General features: G+C 31.4%; 1 protein-coding gene across 1 annotated transcript; it reads right to left on the bottom strand.

The window, feature by feature from the left end:
• Positions 1-27,712, bottom strand: LOC134726002 (putative sodium-coupled neutral amino acid transporter 10). Its single transcript, XM_063590352.1, has 15 exons — positions 27,636-27,712; positions 23,916-24,027; positions 22,718-22,835; positions 21,728-21,773; positions 20,349-20,442; positions 19,142-19,282; positions 18,480-18,601; positions 16,442-16,544; positions 15,137-15,319; positions 14,466-14,583; positions 13,890-14,008; positions 13,356-13,536; positions 12,080-12,132; positions 9,349-9,702; positions 1-8,476 (listed from the first exon to the last, which is right to left on the bottom strand). Exons 2-15 carry the CDS (start codon positions 24,006-24,008, stop codon positions 7,934-7,936), a joined length of 2,268 nt encoding a protein of 755 aa, XP_063446422.1. The 5' UTR covers positions 24,009-24,027; positions 27,636-27,712; the 3' UTR covers positions 1-7,933.
• Between the last annotated feature and the right edge of the window lie 2 nt (positions 27,713-27,714).

Raw genomic sequence — 27,714 nt, 5'->3', positions numbered from 1 at the left:
TCATTTTTAATATTTTAATAAAAATAGACATATGAGATGATTTTCACAATAATTGCACTTTATAAGATAACAAAAAGACATGAAATCATACACAGCCTATCAATTTGATTAAAACCAGAGAGTTTTTAACAGGTAGAATTTGTTTAACAAATTATATATAACAAAAAACAGTAAGCACTAGTAGAATACTTATCTAAATTGACATACATGAGGAAAAAAAGGTTCAAAAACCCCACATTGGCCCTTGAATTCAATTTAAAAAAATTATAACCTATCAAATACAATTATTATGATCCACACTATTATTATGCCCATGGACATAATTCTCTTAAAGATGTGTTCTACAAATATGTTAATGAGAGTAAAATATCTTTACAGGTAAGAGTGTATATCGAATTTTCCTAATTGTGCATGTTTAATCTCAAACACACATATACATTTTTGTACATTTATACTGACATATCTGCTTTAATTATAGGTTTCATAACGAGTGAGAATTAGATATCGCTTGATATCAACTCGAGTTATTTAATTTCAATATAATAATAAACGAGCCTGTGGCGAGTTTGTTATTACTATTTAAATTAAATAAAGAGAGTTGATATCAAACGATATCTAATTCTCCCGAGTTGTGAAACCTATTTCTCTTATGGTAAACATGCTTTTTGTGCTTAATAAAAAAAATCCGCGAAACGTCGACCCAGTCGCTTGAACATAACTGCATTGTGACGTCATATGTCCTGTTCGTCGTCAATCTTCAACATAAAACTTTTTTAAACATTTTGTACGCTTCAGAATGTAATAATATTTGAATAAGAATATATAATAAGGTGAAAAGTGTGCGTATTTTCTATATTATTGAAGAAATCGCTTATCTCCGTTGCAATGGAGGAAATGTACATCATTGTGACCTTTAACTGTCAACAATGACCTAAAGAATAGCCAATGAAAATGCCGCAATATCGTTTCAGGAGGTTTCGTTGGCCAATCAAATTAACGCATTTTTCGTATCACTTTTTCGTATCACACTCCGGACAGTGTGATACGAGAATTATCTATTCATGCGAGAAATAGATAACAGGCCCCAACCATAAGAGAAATTAAAATATACATATATTCATATAATTGACATTCTGAATAATTTGACTAATTTATCTTCTGTTTATGTATCAATGACCATCATATTTTGACCCAATCATATGAGGTATCAAGATGAGCTTCCAAAAATACTAAAGAGATCAAGAGAAACAATCTCAGCATACAGCAGTTTAGGAATGTCCTATACCGTCAAGCTTCAAATGGTAATTTGTGGCCACCATAAGCATCAAATTAGCTAAAATTTTATCTTGATTTGTCATAGTATCCCAATTGTGATTCTTCAGAGGTCTAAAATAATTATTGTTACCTTTATTTTTCGTACAAAATTAAGCATCAATTGTCATAATAAAATCAGAAGATTTTTTCATTGTCTTCAAGAAAGTGTACATTTTATTGTTATGCACCAAAAATCACCGTTAACTTCATTGGCAAGATTTTTTACCATTTATATTCGGCAAGATTTTTTTACCATTATTTGTCATTGCAACCCTCATACAGATGCTATTAACATAGAAAGGATAACTGTAGATTACTAAACAAAGAAGTAAAGTACCCTAGTCTCCCATAACTCACTCAACTATGGTTCATATTATATCAAATGTCTAGAAGGTGGTATATCTGGATGTATACTGTTGATTCATAATTATTCGCTAAATACTAATTTTCATGGAAACAGGGCAACTACAAATTTGAATATTCAATGAATGACAAATTTTCAAAAAAAATGTATGCAGACATTGCTTATTACGAAATTAAATATCCACTAATATGCAAGTTTTCCTCAATCCCCGAAAAATAAATGAATCCACAGTACTATATTGGTATGTGGCATACATGCTAGACTAATTAGACAGTGGTATAATGTTCCTGTAAACGCAATACTAGCTAATTAGCTTTCAAAGGTGAACTTATTAAAAATATACTACATCAAAATCTACAAATGATTCTCAATGAGTATTTTAACAAGAACTTCATCCTCACAGAAGACGCTTCAGACAGTTTTAAAGGTTGACAAATTACAACAAAATTTGAAACTCACATGTACACACCCATAAAAATGTCTCAGCTATCGAAAGATCGAAACAATTTATTTTAAGTTGATGATTTGTACAAAGGTTATGTATAGCAGAAAATATTACTTATATACTGTTAATCTGAAGTGAATAGCACATAGCAGAACATGTTTAAGTAATAACTGAATGTGTAAATCCTGGAAAGAAGCTTATATAAATATTAAAATTCAATGCTTATATTTTATTATAATTACATTAGATGTATTTTTTCATTATAATACTTTATTCTGATTGGCTAACTGCACATCACATGTTATTCCGTAAGCAATTGCATTACTCAAAAAAACTTTTCATTTATGATAACACGTGGTCCCACAAAAAAGTGCACAGGTGAATTAAATAAAACAAGGCCACACTTAAAAACATTTTGGTTTGCCCAAACCCTACCCAAAGGTTGAGAGAGTGGGTAGGTAGGTAGGCATTTTCTTTTTTTTCCAAAAAAAGAAATTGAAGTATCGGATGTTTATTAGTATTCTTGCCTATTTGATTAAAAAAAACTTCTTCAAATCAGGACAATAAAAGAATTTGAGTAGGCAGCTTTTTTCTGGGAAGGTAGCCTTTGGGCAAACAAACCTATTATTTATTATGGCCCAATTATAAAATTCGTGTTTTCATGATCATAGCTAAAAAAATGTAATTATAAGTATTGAATACTTCTTTTTGTAACATCAAAGGGTTGTAAAAGCGTTGACCTGGCACACATTTTTAGAATGAAGCGCTTCCTAGCTTCATACAAAATGTACTTCGGTCAACGCTTTTACACCCTAATGAATTTACAAAAATAAGCATTCAATTCTTAAAATCTCCGGATTTAAGCTTGATATTAAGTGGAAAGTAAGTTTTCTGTTTGAAGATAAAAAACACTCATTATGAAGACTCAAGTGCACAATCAAATATTAATGGTTACAAACAATTAAACTACACAAAAATATACAAAATGTCTATGAATGTAAATATGTATATGCTTCTTTGAAAGTACATTACTCCCTGAAAATAAAACCTATATTTTTTTTAAACAAGCTATTGGAGGTTAAAATTCACACTTCACAGCTAATCATTAGAACACTACCAATATTAATAATTTTATATACAAATTAAGTATTGACCCAAGCATTATTAGGCCGTAGTTTTTTTATTTTTAGTTTTACGAACCCTCCTACCCTAATTTTTGCCAAATAGGAAAAAAAATAAAATTGAAAAAGGTGGATTTTTATTTTTTTTTCTCCTCCGACCCAGTGTTTTTCATGCAAAAAAAATAAATTTTAGTTCATAACTGCATGAAAGAATCTAAATTTATGCTCTTGGTGATTTAGTAAGTTGTTGCACATTGATTTTCAATTCAAACCTTGTCAAGAAAAGAAAAAATAGTTGTTACACTAGTAGAAAATCTCCTGGTGAAATATAAAAAAATGATTTTGATATTGACGTTGGTATTAAAAAAAAAATCAGCAGCAGCAGTTTTTTTTTTGGTTTTTTTTTCGTCCTCCTACCCATTGGTTTTGTCAAAAAATTTCGTAAAACTAAAAATATAATAACTATGGCCTTACCATGATTTGAAAAATGATTCAAAAGATTCCCTAGGTTGAAAAACTTCTACCTCACATTATATCTGCAAGTCATTCTTAAAATACAGACTACACAAAATTTAGCATCATCATAGATTTTATTTTTAAACAATAAAAATAAAAGCTTCACAGAAACATCCAGGTACAAAGCTATGGCACATTAGTTACAATGTCATTGTAAATTCTATATATTTCCTAAGGAGGATGTATTTTTTCTCTATAGTGTATGTTCATTACTGTGGTATTTAATACCAATTGGGTATTCCCCACCTGCATATGATGGCAAGCTGAGATTCTTTCACAGAATTTTTTTTGCGTAATTTCATTTTGAAGACAATTTGAATAGCGTCATTTCAAAAGAAAAATATGTTTTTTGTAGAAAAAAATCATTGTGTGCACAATTGCGTATGATTATTTCTTTTCCATAATTGTTTCTTTTCCATAATTGTTTCTAGAAGCAACTTAAAAAAAAAAACAAGATGAAAATAAACATTTTGCATTAGTAGAGTGTAATAAAACAAATTCTAATCATAAATGACAAATGAATGATTCATAGATCATTTCGTTTAAGTTCTTGATTTACTGGACATCCATAATATGTTTAAAGCAGGGTTTCCGCTGGCGGTCGCCATTTTCGCAATTTGCGAAAAAATAATAATTGTGGCGATTAAAATTCATCATTGGCGAAAGAATTTGGCAAAAGAAATATATAACGATTTATTTTCAGCCATCTTGTTTATTTACTTTTTTCAGGTTTCTCTGACTTTACCGATCAGACAATACTCGGAATTCACCTTAAACTTGTTAAGATTTTGACAGAACATCAATAATCAGCTGATTGCATTTATAGCTATTGACATCAAAGAACTAATTAAAATAAAGGTGTTGATTGTATGATAAGACAAAATGATATGATTAAATGGCTTCTGTTACATGTCACAAAAGGGATTTATTAACCACTTTGCGACGCACGTGTTTGAAGCAAAATGTTTACGCTTACTAAGTTCCTCTCCTTAATTTAATGATAGTCCAGAAAAGAAAATTGTTGTTATGACGAAAAATGTTCAAAAGCAAGAAAGGTCTCTGATTTAAAACTTTATCATTTAACTTTCATATAGATCATTGATTTGAGTGGGTACTCCAAAGTTTTACTAATTTACGATGGTCTAGAAAAGAAAACTTGTTATGAAGAAATCAATTCAAAAGGTCAACAACTGGCATGAGAGTAACCCTTCAATGTAATGACTACACCTTACACAAGGGATCAATTCCAAGTGATAAGATGCTTTGTTTTGTTGTAAAAACCACCTCTTATTTAAGGGGGGGGGCTTGAAAAAAGGAAAATTTAAAAGAAAAATATATTTGTGTTACTTGGCGAAAAAAATAATAAAGTGGCGAAAAATATATTGTTTTAGCGAAAGAGGTGGCGAAAAAAATAAATGACCCAGGGGAAACCCTGGTTTAAAGTCATATGAAACCTTAAATTAAAAAAACTAGAGGCTCTAAAGAGCCTGTGTCGCTCACCTTGGTCCATGTTAATATTAAACATTGTACACAAATGAATTCATGACAAAATTGTGTTTTGGTGATGGTGATGTGTTTGAAGATCTTACTTTACTAAACATTTTTGCTGCTTACAATTATCTCTATCTATAACAGTAGTTTCTGTGGAAAATGTTAGTGAAAATCTACAAATTTTGTGAAAATTGTTAAAAAATGACTATGAAGGGCAATAACTCCTCAGGGGGGTCAATTGACTATTTTGGTCATGTTGACTCATTTTTAGTTCTTACTTTACTGTACATTATTGCTGTTTACAGTTTATCTCTATCTATAATAATATTCAAGATAATAACAAAAAAACAGCAAAATTTCCTCAAAATTACCAATTTAGGGGCAGCAACCTAACAACCGATGATCCAATTCATCTGAAAATTCCTGGGCAGATAGATCTTGACCTGATCAACAATTTCAACTCTGTTAGATTTGCTCTTAATGCTTTGTTTTTTGGGTTATAAGCCAAAAACTGCATTTTACTCCCATGTTCTATTTTTAGCCATGGCCGCCATCTTGGTTGGTTGGCCAAGTTACCGGACACAATTTTTATACTAGATACCCCAAAGATGATTGTGGCCAAGTTTCAATTAATTTGGCCTAGTAGTTTCAGAGGAGAAGATTTTTCTAAAAGATAACTAAGATTTACGTAAAATGGTTAAAAATTGACTATAAAGGGCAATAACTCCTACAGTGGTCAACTGACCATTTTGGTCATGTTGACTTATTTGTAGATCTTACTTTGCTGAACATTATTGCTGTTTACAGTTTTTCTCTATCTATAATAATATTCAAGATAATAACCAAAAACATTTCCTTAAATTTAGCAACCTAACAACGGAATGTCAGATTCATCTGAAAATTTCAAGGCAGATAGATCTTAACCTGATAAACAATTTTACCCCATGTCAGATTTGCTCTAAATGCTTTGGTTTTTGAGTTATAAGCCAAAAACTGCATTTTACCCCTATGTTCTATTTTTAGCCATGGCGGCCATCTTGGTTGGTTGGCAAGGTCACCGGACACAATTTTCAAACTAGATACCTCAATGATGATTGTGGCCAAGTTTGGTTAAATTTGGCCTAGTAGTTTCAGAGAAGAAGATTTTTGTAAAAGTTAACGCCGGACGCAGGACGACGACGACGGACGACGACAGACGACAGACGCCAAGTGATGAGAAAAGCTCACTTGGCTCTTCGGGCCAGGTGAGCTAAAAATGCATATGTTTTTTATAACTTAGTGGATAGGTTTCATTATACAACTTATGTACATGTACTTTTTTCTGATGAAAATTCTTTAATTTGTCCAAATTTAAAAGATGTTTACTTATCTTTAATTGCTTGCAGGAAGCATTTCGCTGACATATTTTCCGTATGCATAGTGACCTTAGCGTGACCCTCCTCTTAAAAACCTGGTGATCACAGTACACATGAATCTGTCATTAAAATAAACAATTATCTGATTGCACATGTTAAACATGTGCTCAATACCCATGTTTTTTGTTGACTGTATACTATAAGGTGACAATTGGTAAAATTCGGCTTCAAAACACAGCATTTAATGAGCAGCCATTTTGGTAATTCATAACAGATGGGGAGAAAAATAATTGACTATTATATGATATATTTGCGTAAAAAATGATAAAATCGTGCACAGAGGACTAAGGTTATGATATATACATGCATTGGTTCAAGAATTAGATAAATATTATTTTTCACCAGTCACTCTTTTCATATGACTTTAAAGCATTGTTTTTCTCAAAACATGATAACATGTGTCTATGAAAATTCTCTTTCAAGATAAACTTTTATCACAGATAATACTATAATACTGAAAGAAGAAAAAAAAAGAATGAAAGAAAGAAAATTGTCTAAGAAAAACATGATGATGAGAATTGAGTGAATAGATCATTGCCACACTTTTGTTTGTGTTTTTTCTCTTTAGAATGTCTTGGACATTAGTAAATTGATAGTATTTGAATATAATTGTTGCGGAAGACACTCGGTAAACTCCTAACATCACAAATTTAAAATGAAATTGAACACTACTTGTAAGTAAAACATTTTGCACTTGGCTTACAGTGACCTTGTATGGATAAGACACATATAGATATATATCACAAAAATCCAAGACTGATTAGAAAATCCTATTTAGAAAGATTATTCCATTTTTAGTCAATATGCTGTTAATTAATTGCTATAACTTAACTTTGACTGTAAATTTCAATCAAATTGCTGAAAAATTGTAAAGAAAAAAGCAAGATAAGACTATGGAAAGAAAACAGATTTAAATGTTCATCGAAATGACATTTCAATGTTTCAAACTAATGACTACTCAAATAAACTAATTATTGCATTTTCAGAAAAAAACCTCTTTTTTTCTATTTTCTGTTCAAAAAAATACAACATGTTGATGTGGTTAAAGAGTTCACATTACACAATATAAATGTGATAATTAAAATACATTTTATTTCATACATGAAACAGGTGTTACTATTATAATTTTGTAGGTAGGACATATTAAATTTCAGATGACACAAATGTGCTGTAATTTTGATTTGTTAGAACACAAATTTTTCATATGCATTATTACTGTAAATAAAAAGAACATAAACCAATTTAATAACTACATCTTCTGTAATTATTATCTTGACTTTTCAATGTTATCTTGTGGATTATTTTCACTTAAAAGTCTTCTCTTCATCTCATCATTAACGTCTTTATTTATGTCTTTCAATTTTTGAGCACCTTTTTTAGTATTGTCTGTTTTTGCGTTTTCTTTTGTATTTTCTTTTACTCCTTTTAAATAATTTATGTTGGGAATGTCTCTTTTAAATCGTAAATTGTCATCCATATTTTGTTCAACAACTTTTTGATGCTGACCCTTATTAGAACTTTCCCTGACAGGAAGATTTATTTGTTTTTCTACTTCTTGTTTTTCAACATTTTGTTCTCCTCCCACTTGTTGCTGTCCCTCTTCTGGGACCTGTTGCTGTGGCAACTGTTGTTGGTTGTTTACTGGGACCTGTAACTGTGGCAAATGTTGATTTCTGTTTACTAGAACTTGTTGTTGATTGTCTATTGGGACCTGTTCTTTAGGCAACTGTTGTTGCTGTTCTTCTTGAACTTGTTGCCTACCATCTGCTGGAGCTTGTTTCTGAACACTCTGTTGTTTCTCAATATTTGCCTGCAAATAAAGAAATAACATGTAAAGGAAAACCATTTTATAGTATGCTTTAAATACAATGAAAAACCAACAAGAAGCAGTTGAATAAATCTGGAAGTATATATAGAATGAAAACTATTTTGTTTATGAAACTGACTATATCAGCAAGATAGCATGTTAGCCACTTGTGAATTGATGGCAACATGGGTTTTCTGTTTTAAGGAGCTGTCAAGCTGCAATGTTTTGTACCTCTTATCAAATCTATCAAGGACCATGACTCTTGACAGAAAATTTGAAATTTATCAATTTGAAATTGGCCTTCATTTTGTCAATAGAAACCACATATTAAAGTTTTTAAAGGTATTTGTTTAATGGTCTATAGATTATTAAACAGAAACAATGTTTGTGCAACTTTCTTATCTATCAAGGACCACAACTCCTGAACACTTCAGAGTGAAAATCATCAAAGTGAAACTCAACTTCAATTTTGAAATCAGTAAAGACATATTAAAATTTAAAAAGCGTTAGTTGAACTGTTATAAGGAAACTATTTGCATTGTCTCCCTTTATTTACTTACTTGCTGGTCCACTTTTTTGTGTTATTTCAGTTTTTGAATTATTATCTCCCTTTATTTACTTACTTGCTGGTCCACTTCTTTGTGTTCTTTCAGTTTTTGAATTATTATCTCCCTTTATTTACTTACTTAATGGTCCACTTCTTTGTGTTCTTTCAGTTTTTGAATTATTGTCTCCCTTTATTTACTTACTTAATGGTCCACTTCTTTGTGTTCTTTCAGTTTTTGAATTATTGTCTCCCTTTATTTACTTACTTAATGGTCAACTTCTTTGTGTTCGTTCAGTTTTTGAATTATTATCTCCCTTGAGTTACTTACTTTATGGTCTACTTCTTTGTGTTCTTTCAGTTCTGCCAGAATTTTCTTCTGTTCATCAATCAATCGCTGTTGTTCTTCATGCTGTTTCTTTAATTCATTCAATAATTTATTTTCTTCTTCCTCCTTCTTTGTATCCAATTTTACAGATTCTTTTTTTTTAACGTCTTCAGTTTTATTAATCTTATTGACTATTTCAGCACTCTGTTTTATGTCTTCTATTTGTTTGCCTTTCTCTCCTAACTTCTGTCGATCTTTGATTTTGGTTAATGTATTAACAACTTTTTCTTCTTTTTTGTCTTTCATGCTTATGTTTAACTTCTGTCTATCAAGTATCTTCTCGTCCTCACTTTTATTCTAAAAAAGAAAAAAACACTATCAAAGTACAACTTTAGAACTTTGTGCTGTGTTGTATAATACACGTAGTAACCAAACTAATACAATGGCAATAGAACCTTTGAAGAAAGAACTGAAATTCAGTCATTGTTTAAATAAACAATATAAACAAGATTGCTAGTATCCTTACTGAAGACATGGTATACAGTCAAGCCATTTTTATGCAATTCAATCTTCCGATCGATCATATATATGTGGGTACACACATGGTCATAAGATATTTATAAAACAGATATGTTATAATTTTCTAAAAAGCTCCCATCATTCATTAAAATTTAATAATGCGCAAAAAAATAGTAATGACAAAACTCCCATAATTAATGATTCTAAGAGAATACAACACGTTTACATTGTCAAAGAGATTGATACGTTAACAAATACTTTTATTATTATTGCAGTCACACTTATATTTGTTTGTTTTATGTTTTAGATGCATATTCAAATGTGTTGATATACAAGGAAGTGCAGATTAAAAAAGATAATAATACGACTGGTACCATATGTGAAACAAGATAACCTTCAAGAGCACCTGATGTCATTTCTAGTTATTGGTACCATTTGTGAAACAAGATAACCTTCCAGAGCACCTGATGTCATTTCTAGACTGGTACCATATGTGAAACAAGATAACCTTCCAGAGCACCTGATGTCATTTCTAGACTGGTAACATATGTGAAACAAGATAACCTTCCAGAGCACCTGATGTCATTTCTAGACTGGTACCATATGTAAAGCAAGATAACCTTCCAGAGCACCTGATGTCATTTCGAGACTGGTACCATATGTGAAACAAGATAACCTTCCAGAGCACCTGATGTCATTTCTAGACTGGTACCATATGTGAAACAAGATAACCTTCCAGAGCACCTGATGTCATTTCTAGACTGGTACCATATATGTGAAACAAGATAACCTTCCTGAGCACCTGATGTCATTTCTAGACTGGTACCATATGTGAAACAAGATAACCTTCCAGAGCACCTGATGTCATTTCTAGACTGGTACCATATGTGAAACACAATAACCTTCCTGAGCACCTGATGTCATTTCTAGACTGGTACCATATGTGAAACAAGATAACCTTCCCGAGCACCTGATGTCATTTCTAGACTGGTACAATATGTGAAACAAGATAACCTTCCAGAGCAAACTGACCCTCAGGCTCAGACCACAATGCCTTGCAGTTAAAGTAGAGTTGATGTTTTTTTTCTCATTGTTTAAGGCCACAAGATTGACCTCAGGGTGTAGTTTGATATCTGATCAGACTATTAATAGATGGAAGAGAGATGGTATAAAGGAAATTAAATCCAATTTAAAATTTCTTGCTAAGTTATCTATGAAATTATTTTTTTAATTTTTAAGATGTAATTAAAAAAGAAGTAAGCACTGAAACACAATAATTATTGAAGCAGACATCCCCATTTTCACTCACCAGATATACAGTAAAATTCTGTAAGAAGTATTAATAATAATAATTAAAGAACCTTAGTGAGCACACTCACATACCCCACGTCCCCACATTGTCATTGGAGAAATTAAATAAGTGTCAGAAAACAAAATTGTATAAGAAAAATTAATGTCCTGCCAATACGCACATCTATATAGTATGTCCTTATTATCTACAAAATTTCATGAAATTCTGTTGTGTGGTTTCAGAGGAGTTGAGATGACAAACTGTTGCAGAAGTACATTGAAGCAAATAAGTTCAAAGGGGTGTAACTCCTTAAAAAAAAATGAATCGCAATTTCCCGTCGATATGCACATCTACGTTGTATGTCCTTATTTTCTACAAAGTTTCGTGAAATTCTGTTGTGTGGTTTGAGAGGAGTTGCGATGACAAACTGTTGCAGTAGTACATTAAAGTAAATAAACTCAAAGGGGTGTAACTCCTAGAAAAAAAATTGAATAGCAATTTCCCATCGATATGCACAACTACATAGTATGTCCATATTATCTGAAAAGGTTTCGTGAAATTCTGTTGTGTGGTTTGAGAGGAGTTGCGATGACAAGAAACAGGACGGACGGGCGGACGGACTGACAGACGGGTCAAAAACATTATACCCGCCGCAACTTGTTGCGTGGGGTATAATAATTCTTTTTCTATTATTTATTATATAATAAGTATTATAAATGGCAGTAAATATTCTAAGTTTCTCACACGAATATAACAATTTTTTGTATAGTTTAGAAATTATATTTCAGCATTGTCATAAAAAGTGTTATTTCTCGAAAAAGTTGTTTAGCTGTTTGAAAGTAATGTTTCCAATAAATGTATACACTGGTATTATTAGAGTGTTGACAACAATATGCAACAAATATAAAATATTTTTCCTCTTACCTCAATAGGAGCTCTAGGATTTGGTGGCTCAATTCTGCTCTCCTTTATTGGATCTGAAAATAATTTGTATCATTATTTGTGCATACTTTTTACTTACAACATGTAATATACAAATGAAAACTGAATTAATCTGTTGTCTGATGTATTTATGTGAATTTTGCGTTTTTTTATTTTCTTCTAAAAACATATTTTGTGATGATCAAAATTAGTATAAGAATATTTATATATCTAAACAACATACGAAATCTTATTGTACAAGAATGTGTTTCTAGTACACAGATCATTTTCTATGTTCAGTGGACTGTGATATTTAGGTAAAAACTCTAATTTGGCATTGAAATTAGAAAGATCATATCATAGGGAACATGTGTACTAAGTTTCAAATTGATTGGACTTCAACTTCATCAAAAACTACCTTGACCAAAAACTTTAACCTGAAGCGGGACAGACAGACTGACAAACGAACCGACCCATAGACCAGAAAACATAATGCCCCTCTACTATTGTAGGTGGAGCATAAAAAAAATTTAGAACTTGTAGTATTTTTTCCAACAATATAAATTTTCTGTTGCAATGTGATAATTAAGGACAAACCAGGTGCATCAAAATAGTGATTACAACTCTGGCCATACTTATCATTAACAGCTAACCAGGTGCATCAAAATAGTGATTACAACTCTGGCCAAACTTATCATTAACAGCTAACCAGGTGCATCAAAATAGTGATTACAACTCTGGCCATACTTATCATTAACAGCTAACCAGGTGCATCAAAATAGTGATTACAACTCTGGCCATACTTATCATTAACAGCTAACCAGGTGCATCAAAATAGTGATTACAACTCTGGCCATACTTATCATTAACAGCTAACCAGGTGCATCAAAATAGTGATTACAACTCTGGCCATACTTATCATTAACAGCATAAGGATTAACAAAGTTTGACCACAACAATAAGATTTCTTGGCACAATATCAAGATTTTGTAGCTTAATGCACTTATTCACCAATGACAAGTCTCACAGTAACTCACAGCTGATTTTGAAAAACTAACAGAATACAAAATTTGTTTAGCTTGCTGAACTAACTTGCAACTATAAAAGCTTACATCCACTTCTTTGAACTTTAGTATATAGTTGTTTTCTTGGCAATCATACTGCATCTCTTTATTTTTAAAGTAATAATTTTACAATATTTAAATCCAGAAAACCTAATAATCAGTACTTTATAGATTACATAAATCATTCTAATATTATATATAAATAGAACACTAACCTGCTAAGGGTGTTTTCTTCCCCAGGGTGGGAAGAGATGGGGCTTGTCGTTTTAGTATAGGTAAGGTTGGCGTTGGATTCAGTATCTCTGCTGGGGGCTGTATCACATGACCTTTGTCTTGTGAGTTCAAGGTTGTGTATGTACATAAGAGCATGATAGTAAAACCACACACAAATACAAACTACAAATAAACATATTTAATTACAGTATACCATAATGTGTTTATTAGCCCATACCAATCTGATTTCTAGTTTATATTTTAATCTTTATCTAGTGGTTATAACATAAAATATTAAATATAACAATGAAGAATATTAGTAGATGTACCCAAAATAATTTGAATTGATTTTTTTTTTATATCGGTTAAGAAGAAATCTGAAATTGGACTGTCTTGGTCACCATAATATCCTAGATGCCCCTGTCTGGCATTGTGATATAAATATGGATTTCAAAAATTTGGTTAAAATGATTTTAAGACACATTTTGCTTTGTCCCGAGTAAGATTAAGAATTATATCAGGGAGGTCAAACTTACCTGTGCCAGATTTTTGCCTTCTGATGATCCAGTCATCACACGCAGGAAAAACATGGCAGGAAATATGTAACAAATTAAGGTTCCCATCGTAGCACCACTTATTGCTAAAACAAACTCCACTGAAAACACATAAAAGACTTGTTAATAAAAATATTATAAAAATAAAATAATGACAGACATTATATACTAAATCAGATATCAGATAAGAAATAATTAACAAAAGAACCAACTATTAAACTGTTGTAATAACTTAAGGCAACATTAGTTCACAGATGTCCAAATCTTGTTAAGGTGGCTTTTTTTCAAGTAGTCAAGGACATTTGACATGTGACAGACGGAAAGTTCATAACATGAGGCATCTTTATACTAAGTATGAAGCATCCAGATCTTCAAACTTCTAAAATATAAAGCTTTTAAAAAGTGAACTAACACCGCCGTCGGATCACTTTCCCTATGTCGAGCTTTCTGCAACTAAATACCATGTAAATTCACATTCTGTCAAAATTTTACAATCTTGAATAGGGCAAAATCTGTAAAATACAGAGATAGTCAAGGAGGATTGTACTTCAATCTTACCATTAGGAACCAATATGCCTGTGATAACAGCAGACATGACTATTAGTACTGTTAGTACTTTGAAATGTATCTCTGGTAGGACTGGTCTCTGTTCCAATTCTTCTCCAATCTTTTGTCTCTGTAAAATGATACATTATTACATTAAAAGAAATAGGAAATGTGAACTGTATCCAATAGATGTTGGCCGTCTTCTTGTTTGATTTTTTTTTATTTGTAATTTCAGGCCTTTTATAACTAACTATGTACATTGATGCAGTATGAACTTTGGTCATTTAAGCAGCCATACAGTGACCTATAGTTGTTTTTCTATAGTTGTTTTTTTCTGTGTCATAAGGTCTCTTGTGGAGAGTTGTGTCATTGGCAGTCATACCACAACTTCTTATTTTTATAATAACTCATTCTTGTATGGTCACACACTTTCTGATTTTTTTTACACATTTTACCTAATATCTAATTTATCTGGCTTCATTACAAATAATCCTGACAATTATACTACCTCATATAACAACAAAGATTGCTTGCTGTTATTATTTTTTTGTTGGGTTATAATTTGTTTAAGTCTTGATTCTTTGATTAAGCTTTGTATAAATTTTGCTTTTGAAATGTATCTGTTCTTGAAAATAGGCTGGATGCCAAGCAAAAACAAATTATTACTATTATAAAGGACTTACTTGTGGAAAGAGGAGTGTATATAAGCTAGCTCTACATGGAAATATGATGAGAGGAAATGTTATAGCAATGGATATGACAAATCCTAATTTAAGTAGGTCAGACACAATCGTCAATGGTAGGTGGTTAATAATATCACCAGTAATATCTGTATCACAAAAACAAACATAACCAAAAAATCCAACCTGGAAAATAAAAATAAACAAAGCATCTATAATTTCATACAGAAGTTTGTACAAGCAAATACTTAATACAATGATTGTAACTTAATGTCAACAAGTGAAGGGAAGATTTGGTTATACAGACAACTCAATTATTTCAGGTTTAATCCATCATGTTCGGCGCCAGCATATGGAATATATGTTTCTCAATTGATGCGTTACTCTAGAGCTAGCTCAAAGAACGTTGATTTTGTTGAACAAGGAATACTGCTTTCTCAAAATTTGCTAAGACAGGGCTATGAATCAATCAAATTAAGGTCATTACTCAAGAAATTTTACGGTAGCCATCATGAGCTAATTGGTCATTATGACCAAAGTGTGTCAGAAATCATATCTGATATTCTTCCTCAGTCATAATAACCTTCCATCATTACTGAACTGAACAAAGAAATAACATGACAGGTGCCGTATACGGTTCAGGAAATGCTTACCCTTCAAAAGCACCTAATTTCACTCCCAGTTTTTAGTGGAGTTTGTGTTGTTTCTTATTTATTATTTATAACTGTTGGTGTAAATGTCTTTTGGATTTGTGAGTCTTTGTTTACTCCTTAGTTTTTATTGTTATTTTCTACATAAGAAAATGCCTGAATCAAGTTAGAAATATGACACTTGTTATCCATTTATTTGATGTGTTTGTACTTTCATTTTTTTTTGCTTTTTATTGAAATTTTAACAAAGTTCAGTATTTTCTTTATATTTACAATTTATTTTAATTAAGCCAAACATGAATATTGCATTTAATACTTAAAATTTAGTGACATGAGCCTAGGGAAAAATAATTATGAGCTATTCTGAATAGAATGTGGGCATGTCAGAATGGAACATTAACTATTGGAAAAGGATTATCAAGATGGGTAGTGTAGTTCAAAAACTCAAATTAATATTTTGATTTTATAATATCAGGAAGTCGCTTCTAATATAACCACACTGATTTGATGGAAGAGCCCCTGAGTAAAACATTAAAAAAACTCATGAGTAATTTCCTTTCAGTAAGGATTTAAGTTAGTGTATGCATCAATTCACTCTAAGAAAGAATTACTTCCCTTAAATGAAAAAAAGAAAAATAATGTTGTAGAAGTTACTCACAAGTAAATAAGCACAAGTACACATATTAACAGCACTGCCAACAATAGAGTTCATTCCTGTCAGTGAAGGATCCACCAAGGAATCATACAATATAAACAGCTGCCTGAAATACACAAAATAAACAATATAGGTAGTTCATTCCTGTCAGTGAAAGATCAACCAAGGAATCATACAATATAAACAGCTGTCTGAAATACAGAAAATAAAACAATAGAGTTCATTCCTGTCAGTGAAGGATCCACCAAAGAATCATACAATATAAACAGCTGTCTGAAATACAGAAAATAAAACAATAGAGTTCATTCCTGTCAGTGAAAGATCCACCAAGGAATCATACAATATAAACAGCTGTCTGAAATACAGAAAAATTAAACAAAAGAGTTCATTCCTGTCAGTGAAGGATCCACCAAGGAATCATACAATATAAACAGCTGTCTGAAATACACAAAATAAACAATAGAGTTCATTCCTGTCAGTGAAGGATCCACCAAGGAATCATATAATATAAACAGCTGTCTGAAATACAGAAAATAAACAATAGAGTTCATTCCTGTCAGTGAAGGATCCACCAAGGAATCATACAATATAAACAGCTGTCTGAAATACAGAAAATAAACAATAGAGTTCATTCCTGTCAGTGAAGGATCCATCAAGGAATCATACAATATAAACAGCTGCCTGAAATACACAAAATAAACAATAGAGTTCATTCCTGTCAGTGAAGGATCCACCAAGGAATCATATAATATAAACAGCTGTCTGAAATACACAAAATAAACAATAGAGTTCATTCCTGTCAGTGAAGGATCCACCAAGGAATCATATAATATAAACAGCTGTCTGAAATACACAAAATAAACAATAGAGTTCATTCCTGTCAGTGAAGGATCCACCAAGGAATCATATAATATAAACAGCCGTCTGAAATACACAAAATAAACAATAGAGTTCATTCCTGTCAGTGGAGGATCCACCAAGGAATCATACAATATAAACAGCTGTCTGAAATACACAAAATAAACAATAGAGTTCATTCCTGTCAGTGAAGGATCCACCAAGGAATCATATAATATAAACAGCTGTCTGAAATACACAAAATAAACAATAGAGTTCATTCCTGTCAGTCAAGGATCCACCAAGGAATCATATAATATAAACAGCTGTCTGAAATACACAAAATAAACAATAGAGTTCATTCCTGTCAGTGAAAGATTTACCAAGGAATCATACAATATAAACAGCTGTCTGAAATACACAAAATAAACAATAGAGTTCATTCCTGTCAGTGAAGGATCCACCAAGGAATCATATAATATAAACAGCTGTCTGAAATACACAAAATAAACAATAGAGTTCATTCCTGTCAGTGAAGGATCCACCAAGGAATCATACAATATAAACAGCTGTCTGAAATACACAAAATAAACAATAGAGGTCATTCCTGTCAGTCAAGGATCCACCAAGGAATCATATAATATACAGCTGCCTAAAAAATAAACAAAATATATTATTTTTTTATTTTTTAAAACAAAATAATGGTTCATATTATATAAAAGCAAAAGGATTCTAAGGTTGTTGTTTCTCTCAGGTTGTTTAAATAAACTTTCAATCTCAAATATTCACCTCTATCATTCAAAATAAATTTCTAATTCCACAGTTCTTTAATTCTACTGCCAACTGTTGATAATACAATTTGAGGAAAGATAAAAAATTGTTTTACACTTGTCATCTTGAGGCCTTTTATAGCTGACAATGTGGTATTGGCTTTGCTCATTGTTGAAGGCTGTACGGTGACCTTAAGTTGTTAATGTCTATGTCATTTGGTCTCTTGTGAAGAGTTGTTTCATTGTACCACATCTCCTTTTTTATATAAACATAACATGCTTGCATGTAGCATAAAAACTGAAAGACTGGTACTATAGCTGTTATGTGTTAGTCCAAATATGTAATAAGAGGTTCATAACTCAACAATTAGAAATATTATTGCTTTAAAGGCAAAATTAAGAATCCAATGAAAAGAACCTTACAATGAGCTTACGTTTGACATCCAAAAGCAAAAGAAAATATGGGTAAACATTTAAACAATCCATCGGTCTTCCATAGATATACTTTGGAGTACCAGTTAGCTGCTAATAGATTTGGCAATGATAAGGTCACAATCTGGAAAATAAAATATAACATAAAATTTAATCTATCTCTGGTTAATGTTTACCATTTTATTCATATTCATATACATTAGATTCATATTCATATTCATATACATTAGATTGTTTACCCAGTATATGTTTAGAATGAGATTAACTTCTATAAAACATTATGCAACATTTATACCTACTTAATGTTACAATACCTGTCTACAAATATTATTTAAATTAACCCAAATTTAAAGAAATAAACAAGAATTTGGCACTAAAATTAGAAAGATCATATCATAGGGAACATGTGTTCTAAGTTTCAAAGTTGATTGGAATTCAACTTCATCGAACACTTTAACCTAAAACTTGCACTATCATTTTCTATGTTCAGTGGATCTGGAAATTGGGGTCAAAACTCAAATTTGGCATTAAAATTAAAAAGATCATATCATGGGGCACATGTGTACTAAGTTTTAAGTTGATTGGACTTCAACTTCATCAAAACTTTCTTGACCGTGGCATTAAACAAAAATCATTCAAGTCAATAATTATTATATATACTTACATAAACAACAAAAACAGCATAAAATATAATACAAAGAGTGCTAGCTTTACTGATGGAGTTTAGATTTCTCAGTAGTCCTAAAGGTAGACCTACTCCTAGACATGTTAATATTATCAGTCCGGTCCTTAGACTACTGCTATTCTACAAATAGTAATACACATTCATTCATATTCAAATCTTATAGTCAGATGTGTAGTCTTTAATGCATGTACCATATTTTTTATTGATGTGTTTTTGTTATTTATCATAGTTAAGGTTACTATAACTTCAGAAATTATTGGGTACGTTTAGCAAAAATGTTAAATTATTACAAATCTAGGAAAATGTCAAATTAATGCTGCAAATCTAGGAAAAACTGCAAACAGATGTATTTGATATCAGAATACAAGTTCTAGTAAATAGGATACTCAAGTAGTAACAATTTTTGCATTAATATAAACCTTGCAATACTTTCTGTATTGACAGTTTTCTGGAGTTAATTCAGAAACTTGTCAGTTATTCTATGTGTCATGTTTCATATTCATATGTTTTTTTATTTTCTATTATGGAAAATTGTCATTAGTGTATTATCTAATGATATAGGGATAATCATATTACAGTCCAAAAAGGGATTGCCCTTTCCCCAAAAATTATGATTTTAGTTGTTGAAAGCTGATTACAAATAAACCATCCTGGCATATATCATAGGTATACATCAATGTACTTTATAAGGGCCTTAGGGAAGATAAGTTTTGTAGCTAACTGTATAACCCTTTTCAAACAAAGAATTATTAATTTATTATACAAATTATAGTTTTATGCACTGGTATATCCAATGGTATAATAGAAATTTAGGAAAACTCATTTCCAACAGGGTTCGAGTAAATCTGTTCAAGATTCAAATTCCATTACAGACTTATGTCTAATGAAAATCTGATATATTTTACTTATTAGGTAGATTTATAAAAAAAATCAATTTTTCATATTCCAGGGGCTAAAAAAAATAACCATATCATGCAGTGGCGAATCCAGAAATTTTCATAAGAGGGGGCCCACTGACTGCCTTCAGTGATTCTCTATATAATCAACCAAATTTTTCTCAGAAAAGGGGTGGCCTGGGCCCCTGGCCCCCTCTAAATCCACCTCTATCATCCTCCTGTAATGTGATTGTTTGAGATCCATAATGATTATAAAATGAGTAACTATTGTACATGTCCTAGATACTAACCTCTATTCCTGTAAATTTTGATATGATTGCTGGCCCGAGATCACCAATAATTACAACCTGAGCTACTAAGGTTCCCATCTGTAGACCTATCATACTAAAATAACAAACGTAACTTGCAGACATTTAAAATTATATAAAGTAAACATTAGGTTATCTTATTGAAAAGAATCCATTTTTATTTTAAAAGAACATAGCATTTCTTTTTAGAAATTAAACAACTTTGTTCTAATACACAATCATTTAGTGTTCAAGTAAAATTCAAAGATTTAAGCAGTCCTTTGAAAAAGCAATGTGCAGCTGAGAAATTAGTAGGCAGATATGGTTGGACTTGCTAATAAAGGTGGAATAGCAGATGAATATGAAATGGCATTTAGAGGTGGAATGACAGACAGGTATGAAATGACAGACAGGTGTGGAATGACAGACAGATGTGGAATTACAGACAGAAGTGGAATGACAGGTAGGTGCGGAATTACAGACATATGTGGAATGATAGACACTTGTGGAAAAGCATTCAGATATTGAATGGATGAGTTTTGTGGAATAACAGACAGGTATTGAATAGCAAATAGATATAGAATGATGTGGAATGAAAGAATAATGTGGAAGGGAAGAGAGATAAGAAATGACAGGCACATGTGGATTGACAGACCAGTGTGGAATAACAGACAGATGTTATAAAGGAGCATAATATAGAATAAAAGACAGATGTTAAATGGCCAACAGATGTGAGATAGCAGAAATATGAAATGACAGACAGGGGTGATTGATTGATTGATTGTTGGTTGCTTAACGTCCAGTGGCAAATATTTCATGCATATTCAGGTCGAGAACAAGTTAACAATAAATACAATAGGTAGGTTGTTATAATAGAGGATGATGGTCGGGGGAATTTGGACTGCCACTGGAAAATGAGGATATATTGGAGAGACAGAAATTTTGCCTTGCAACAGGCCACCTACGGAACCCCTCAAAGAGTTGTTGCAAGGGTTCTTAACATGCAAAGAGCGTGGCACTCTCTTTACACGAGACATCAGATTTAATGTCCCCCTTCTGACCGGACGTGACTGCCAACTTGATACGCCCCACTTCAGCAAGCGTTTTACTGCCGGTCGGGAGAAGACCAAGTGACCATATTTCTATACCCCAGTCACCCAGACAGGGGTGAAGAAGTAAACAGATATTGAATGGCAGATAGATGTGGAATTACAAACAGTTGATAGACATGTATGGAATGGTAGATGTGGAATGATAAACAGATTTGAAAGAGAAGACAAAAGAAAGAAAGTTCTTGATGTCCTTAAAGATAGTAAAATGTTTACCAGTCAAACAGTTTTTAAACAAGCCTACAAATACAATTTTTTCATTAATTTACTTACCCAATTTCTACAGCAACTTTTCCTGGGGAACCATGAGTATAATAAGCTGAAAAAAATAATATGTAATTATGCAATTGTTAATTTGTAGTATTTGTTATTATGCTTAGTAAAATGAGGATATAAAAAGGATAAATTTGGTTTGAATGCTAGGGACCAAATGATGCTACATTTTTTGACATTTTTTACTTGACTTTAGTGAACTGTAAATTAAAAAAAAAATTGATATGTTCCTATCTTGGTAATTTTTCAACAGTTCAATATATAAATAATGCAGACAAACAGTTTAATCAAAACAGTTGGAAAGCTAAAACAATTATAAGTTGAAAAGCATTAAACACAAAATCTTTCAAAAAGTTGTACCATGTGAACTGATATTATGGACATAAAGATAAGGAGATGTTTTATGAGTAGTCTGTACATTTGGGTAGACACTCTGTAATGCCACACAATTTAAACATTTAAAATTAAGTATGGAACATACCATGCAGTGCTCAATTCCATTACTTTTTGCGGGCAGATTTTGATAACCCAATGGGTTGTCCACTTGAGGCTTTTATCGTGTGTTTATTTGCATATTTTATACAAATTGAAATTGCATTATATTTAATACAAGAACTCACTTGCGATATGGTTGGTACATGACTGAATTAAAGTATCTAACTAATTATGTGTAAGCCTTATTTTAGCCTGGATTTTTAGTATTGGAACTGTCATCTGATAAAATCATGCTAATAATTAGATGCACAATTTTCTCTGTTTTCAAAATCTTTCTGTTTCAACCTGTCGACCAGATAATTTTTCTAATTGCTTATTGTTGGAAACATGTACAGTAATCGATGTAAAAGGGTAAAATTTTCAGTATACCCTATCAAATGTATATACCCAAAAATAAGTTAGAATTGTAGCTTTCTTCGGTTATATGTTTATTACAATGTAGGTGAACATAAAACGGTCTTTAGATTTAGTAGTATAGATTTGTAAATGACTTACCTAAGTATCCATAGGATCTTTTTTTAGAAGACAAACCTGCCTTCATCAACATTTGACATGAGGATAATGTTAGCCATGAGCAGAAAAATAATAAAATAGTTCCTAAGACAATGCCACACTGAAAAATAAAAAATAATTCACAAGATAATGTTAGCCAGTAGAAAATAATAAAATAGTTCCTAAGACAATGCCACACTGAAAAATAATAAATAATTCACAAGATAATGTTCGCCAGGAGTAGAAAATAATAAAATAGTTCCTAAGACAATGCCACACTGAAAAATAATAAATAATTATCAAGATAATGTTAGCCATGAGCAGGGGAAAAAATAATTCCAAGGACAATTCCACACCAAAAATAACAAGAGGCTGTCACAACGACAGCAAACCGGATTTATTAACATTTATTTGTGTCCTGGCAATATCACAAGAACCATTACTGATGATTGGTGAAAGTGAAAATCGTCAATATCAAATTTGATCTCCATTTTGTCATCAGTATCAACATATTAATATTTGAAAAGCTTAGATTGAATGGTTTGTGAGTAAACCTAAATGCAACAATGTGAATGGAAACACCATTTTACAATCTTTCAAGAACCATAACTACTGAACGGTAAAAGTCAAAATCATCACAATTAAACTTGACCTCTATTTTGTCATCAGTAACAACATAATAGAATTTGAAAAGCTTTGGTTGAATGGTTCATGAGAAAATGCACGGACATGACTGCAAACTCCATTTTTCAATCTTTAAAGAACCATAACTCCTGAACGGTAAAATTCAAAATCACCATTATTGAACTTGACCTTCATTTAGTTGTCAGTAACATCATATTAAAATTTAAAAAGCTTTGGTTGAACGGTTCATGAGTTACTGCACGGACAACATTTGATTGCCGCCTGCCTGCCCGACCGCCCCCAAATCAATAACCGACATTTTTGTCACAATAATCCGGTTAATAAAACCATTCCCAAGATAATGTTAGCCATTAGCAGAAAAATAATAAAATAATTGGCAGTATAATTTCACACTGGAAATGATGAATTGGAATCCTGAAAAATATTTAGTTAATCAATACCCCTCTTGCTTTTTTTTTATTATAATGGCACTGGACCTTTCACATGTTTTTTTTTCAATTTCAAAAACTACAACTGAAGTCACAAACAGGAATTTTCAGTTTGTTCTTAATTTTACCTCTTTATAACAAAATGGCATGGCCAACACTGTTACACCTATAATACTGTTACTAAGGTTCAAAATGTGTGGTATGTGACTATCTTCTGACATAATGGTTAGAGTCTGTTGTCTGAAAAGAGCAAAAATAAATATGTTACATTGTATTTGTATTCCACTTGTATTTTTTGTCCATCTGATGAGCATGATGAGTTAACAATGGTTAAGCCTTTTTCAACTGACTTTTACAGTACGTTCTTATGTTGTACTGTTATGCCACTGTCCCGGGTTAGGGAGGGTTGGGTAATGGGATCCCGCTTACATGTTTAACCCCACACATTATTTATGTATGTGCCTGTCCCACGTCAGGAGCCTGTAATTTAGTGGTTGTTGTTTGTTTAACGTTCATTTTTTTATACAAATGAGGCTGTCAGTTTTCGTGATGAATTGTTTAACATTGTCATATTGGGGCCTTTTATAGCTGACTAAGCGGTTTGGGCTTTGCTCATTGTTGAAGGCTGAACAGTGACCTATAATCGTTAATGTCTGTGTCATTGAATAAAATGTATATTTATCAGTCTAAGAAAAGAACTAATACTACTTCATTTTTAAAAAAAATGTTTGTTATTAAAAAAATGTTACCTGATGACAGCGTTTCTTTGTTTGCATTGAATATGACGTCATAACTTAAATAAAGTCACAACTAAAATCCCTAACAACAGAACCAATATCGGAATAGTTACGGTATTTCCATTTCTCTTTTTAACATTGTTGATTTTTTTTAAATCATAGACTTGGTCCCCATTCACAGGTAATGCCTGCCTCATATTAAGGAGTAACTTCAGAGACTGCAGCTGTTAACAGAAACAACCTGTTTTTATCCAATTTGAATTAGACTTGGAACTACTAAGCATGCAGGTTTACTTTTGCAAAGCATTATCTGCGTTATGGATTTCCATTGCAGGTGTATTAATATCCTTGGATGTATCACCGTAAACCTATCAAGATCAAGATCAAGAATAGATGTACAATGTAGATGTAATAGAAAAAAACAGGTGGTAAAACAAATATTTGGTGAATTACTTTGTCCCCTGACCAGGAACATATAGATATAATGTTTCCAGCATTGACACAGAAGCACAAAAGTAGTAGACGTGTAACGGTTTATTTCTTCCTCTGTGATATTTTATCCTGAGGATGATTTGTCACAGTAATTTTTTTCCTGGCATGGTATTTCACAGGTAGAATTTTTCCAGAGGAGTGAAAATCTATCTGTGTTATGCGGATAGTATGTACCGGTATATATTTGCCGTATCATATTACACAGAACCTTGTGAAATATAGTCCCATTAACTAGTATGTAAGTTACTCTCAATCAATATATACCTGACTTTAATTATAAAATGTTTCACAAAGGTAGAACAAATTTGCATAATTTATCCAAGGGAGGTAATTATGAGCAATTTATATTTTAAACATATTAATATAATATATTCCTGAATCTATTTCATAATGAAATTCTTCTTTGGATCTATTTTTTTATATATTCATTTATATAACAAGATGACTAACAACTAGTGTTGTTCCGATGATCGGAATAAGTCGGAAATCAGTTGGTTGGGCCTTGCGATGTCGATAATCGATTGGGATTTTATTCAATCGATTGTCGTTTTAAGTTTCCGGACCTTTAGCTTGTCAACTTCCGGTCTGTTTTACGGTTTGCATTTTATATGCGCTGTCAAACAATATTAACCAGTCGATGACAGTAACAATGTCAAACATCCAATAATTAAAGAATAAACCAATTTCCTTCTTTATAAACGCGACAAAAGCATTTGCAGATTGATGGAAGGTTATTTAACATTAATAACTTTGTATGAAATACTTTCTTTCATTACCGGTACTTGTTACTCGAGAGCGGTACAAATCATTCTGATTTTAGACAAAATAATTTCGTTGCTTCATTAGAACGTGTTGCAAATTGCCTTTTAGAAATGTTTATCCATGTGTTGCATCAAAAACGTCATATTCCTTTCCAAATTGTTTGCCAAACATCGTTTATTGTTGTAAATTTTCCGAAATTTGTCCGCAATTTATAAAAATATAAGAATCACGAATCGGATACGGTTCAACTATGTAATAATTCCGCATTCTTACAATTATAAGTTTAGACGTACGAATGACACAATTGACAGAAATTATTGATCACAAGAGTGAAAAAAAGCGTTCTTCACGAATTAACAGACAATGGCTTAATACCCTTTGTATACTGTATATCTTATAATGCAAATTTTTGTGTGTTAATTTTAAATTTCTAAAAATTAAAAACTTTATATATCTTTTCCTAATTAGAAGCATTCAAATGTTCATACAGCTATGTTATTGAAATTGTTTTGTGAGTTACACCATTGAAATTTAGAAATGTTAGTGTCACTGTTGGAAATAAATGTTGTAATTATGAGATAAAATATGTTCAATATGAATCTTGATTCTTATCATGACAATTCATTGTTTTAACTGCTGAATAGATAATTATCAAAGGTACCAGGATTATAATTTAGTACACAAGCATATGAAAAGGAAACAAAAGATCAAATATGAATATATAAACTCTGCAATGATATTGAATGTACACATAAGACATGTACAATGAGACTAAATACATGATTTCCTTTAGAAAAAAAGGGCAAGGTATTATGATCCGATTATAACCGATAGTCGGTTGGTTGCTGTCAACCGATTGTAATAGATAATCGGTTGGTAATTTCAACCGATTATCCAACACTACTAACAACATGAATTTTTAATAAGACAGATAACATTTCACAGGTAAATACTATCCACCTGTTAAAATTCCTTTTGTTCCAATATATTGTTATGCTATAATTTATCTGATTTCCATATAATCAACAACAGCATCTTTGTCCCCAGACTATTTATATAGTTAAAAATATTATCATTATCAAATTCTTCCATTACTGTTAACAGTAGTAATGCAACTATATTTCTACCTTTACGTTTTAATGTATATTTGTACTGAGATCTGAAAACAACTCACTTTTACATGTATTTACCTTACCTTATTAAATCATGATATTATTGAATTTTCACAATAACGATCTTTGAAATTATTTCTGGTTTTCTTTCTTACGTTTAATGATAATTTACTTTTTAAAAGAATGATATTTATTTGAATTTTTTTCAGGAAATTTTTTAATGATAATTTGTGCAATAATTCCCACTATAATACTTTTTTTTAACAAAATAGGTTTAATTCAAATACACTATTATTATTTCATAGTATTTGTAACATATAAGTTTGTTTCTAATAACTATTCAATAAGTTAACTACCCAGATAGAATTTCACGGCAAAGGAAAAAATATCCCAGGGAAATATTTTCCTCCGGATAAAAAAAATAACAACAACTACTGTGACATTTTTTCCTCCGGATCAAATTTCACCCAGATATAATTTTGCTTTACAGACGTCTATATGTATTTTGTTGTCTTAGACAGGAGCGTGTGTGTGTGTTTTTTTGTTTTTTTTTTATTAAATAACAAAAATAAGAGATTTATTTATCCTGCTATGTCAAACTGTCATGTTTGTCGGTTAAAAGCTCATTAGATCTATGCTATGCCCTTTTTTGTGCACTATCCGGCTCTAAATAAAAGTTATTTATCATTATCATAGAAAGATGTCTATAATCGTTTCAACCTGATGAATTATCAGAGTAAATTACCGATATTATTAGCAAAGTTTTCTTGTTGTCTGCTTGGAGGAAACGTGTAAATTCTGATTCTCATAAACGCTTGTTTTAT

The sequence above is a fragment of the Mytilus trossulus genome, chromosome 7 (genome assembly GCF_036588685.1).
Source record: "Mytilus trossulus isolate FHL-02 chromosome 7, PNRI_Mtr1.1.1.hap1, whole genome shotgun sequence".
Taxonomy (NCBI): Eukaryota; Metazoa; Mollusca; class Bivalvia; order Mytilida; family Mytilidae; genus Mytilus; species Mytilus trossulus.
Note: the sequence above shows the minus strand (reverse complement) of the source record. Positions and strands in the feature narration are given on the sequence as shown.

Excerpts from the sequence above, each read along its gene's own strand:
- LOC134726002 (XM_063590352.1), bottom strand. The coding sequence starts at position 24,008 with ATGTCAGAAGATAGTCACATACCACACATTTTGAACCTTAGTAACAGT. Across the intron at positions 18,602-19,141 it reads ATGCTGTTTTTGTTGTTTAT|ATTGTGACCTTATCATTGCC; the intron begins GTAAGTATATAT and ends TTTATTTTCCAG. Across the intron at positions 14,009-14,465 it reads AGGCATATTGGTTCCTAATG|TGGAGTTTGTTTTAGCAATA; the intron begins GTAAGATTGAAG and ends ATGTGTTTTCAG.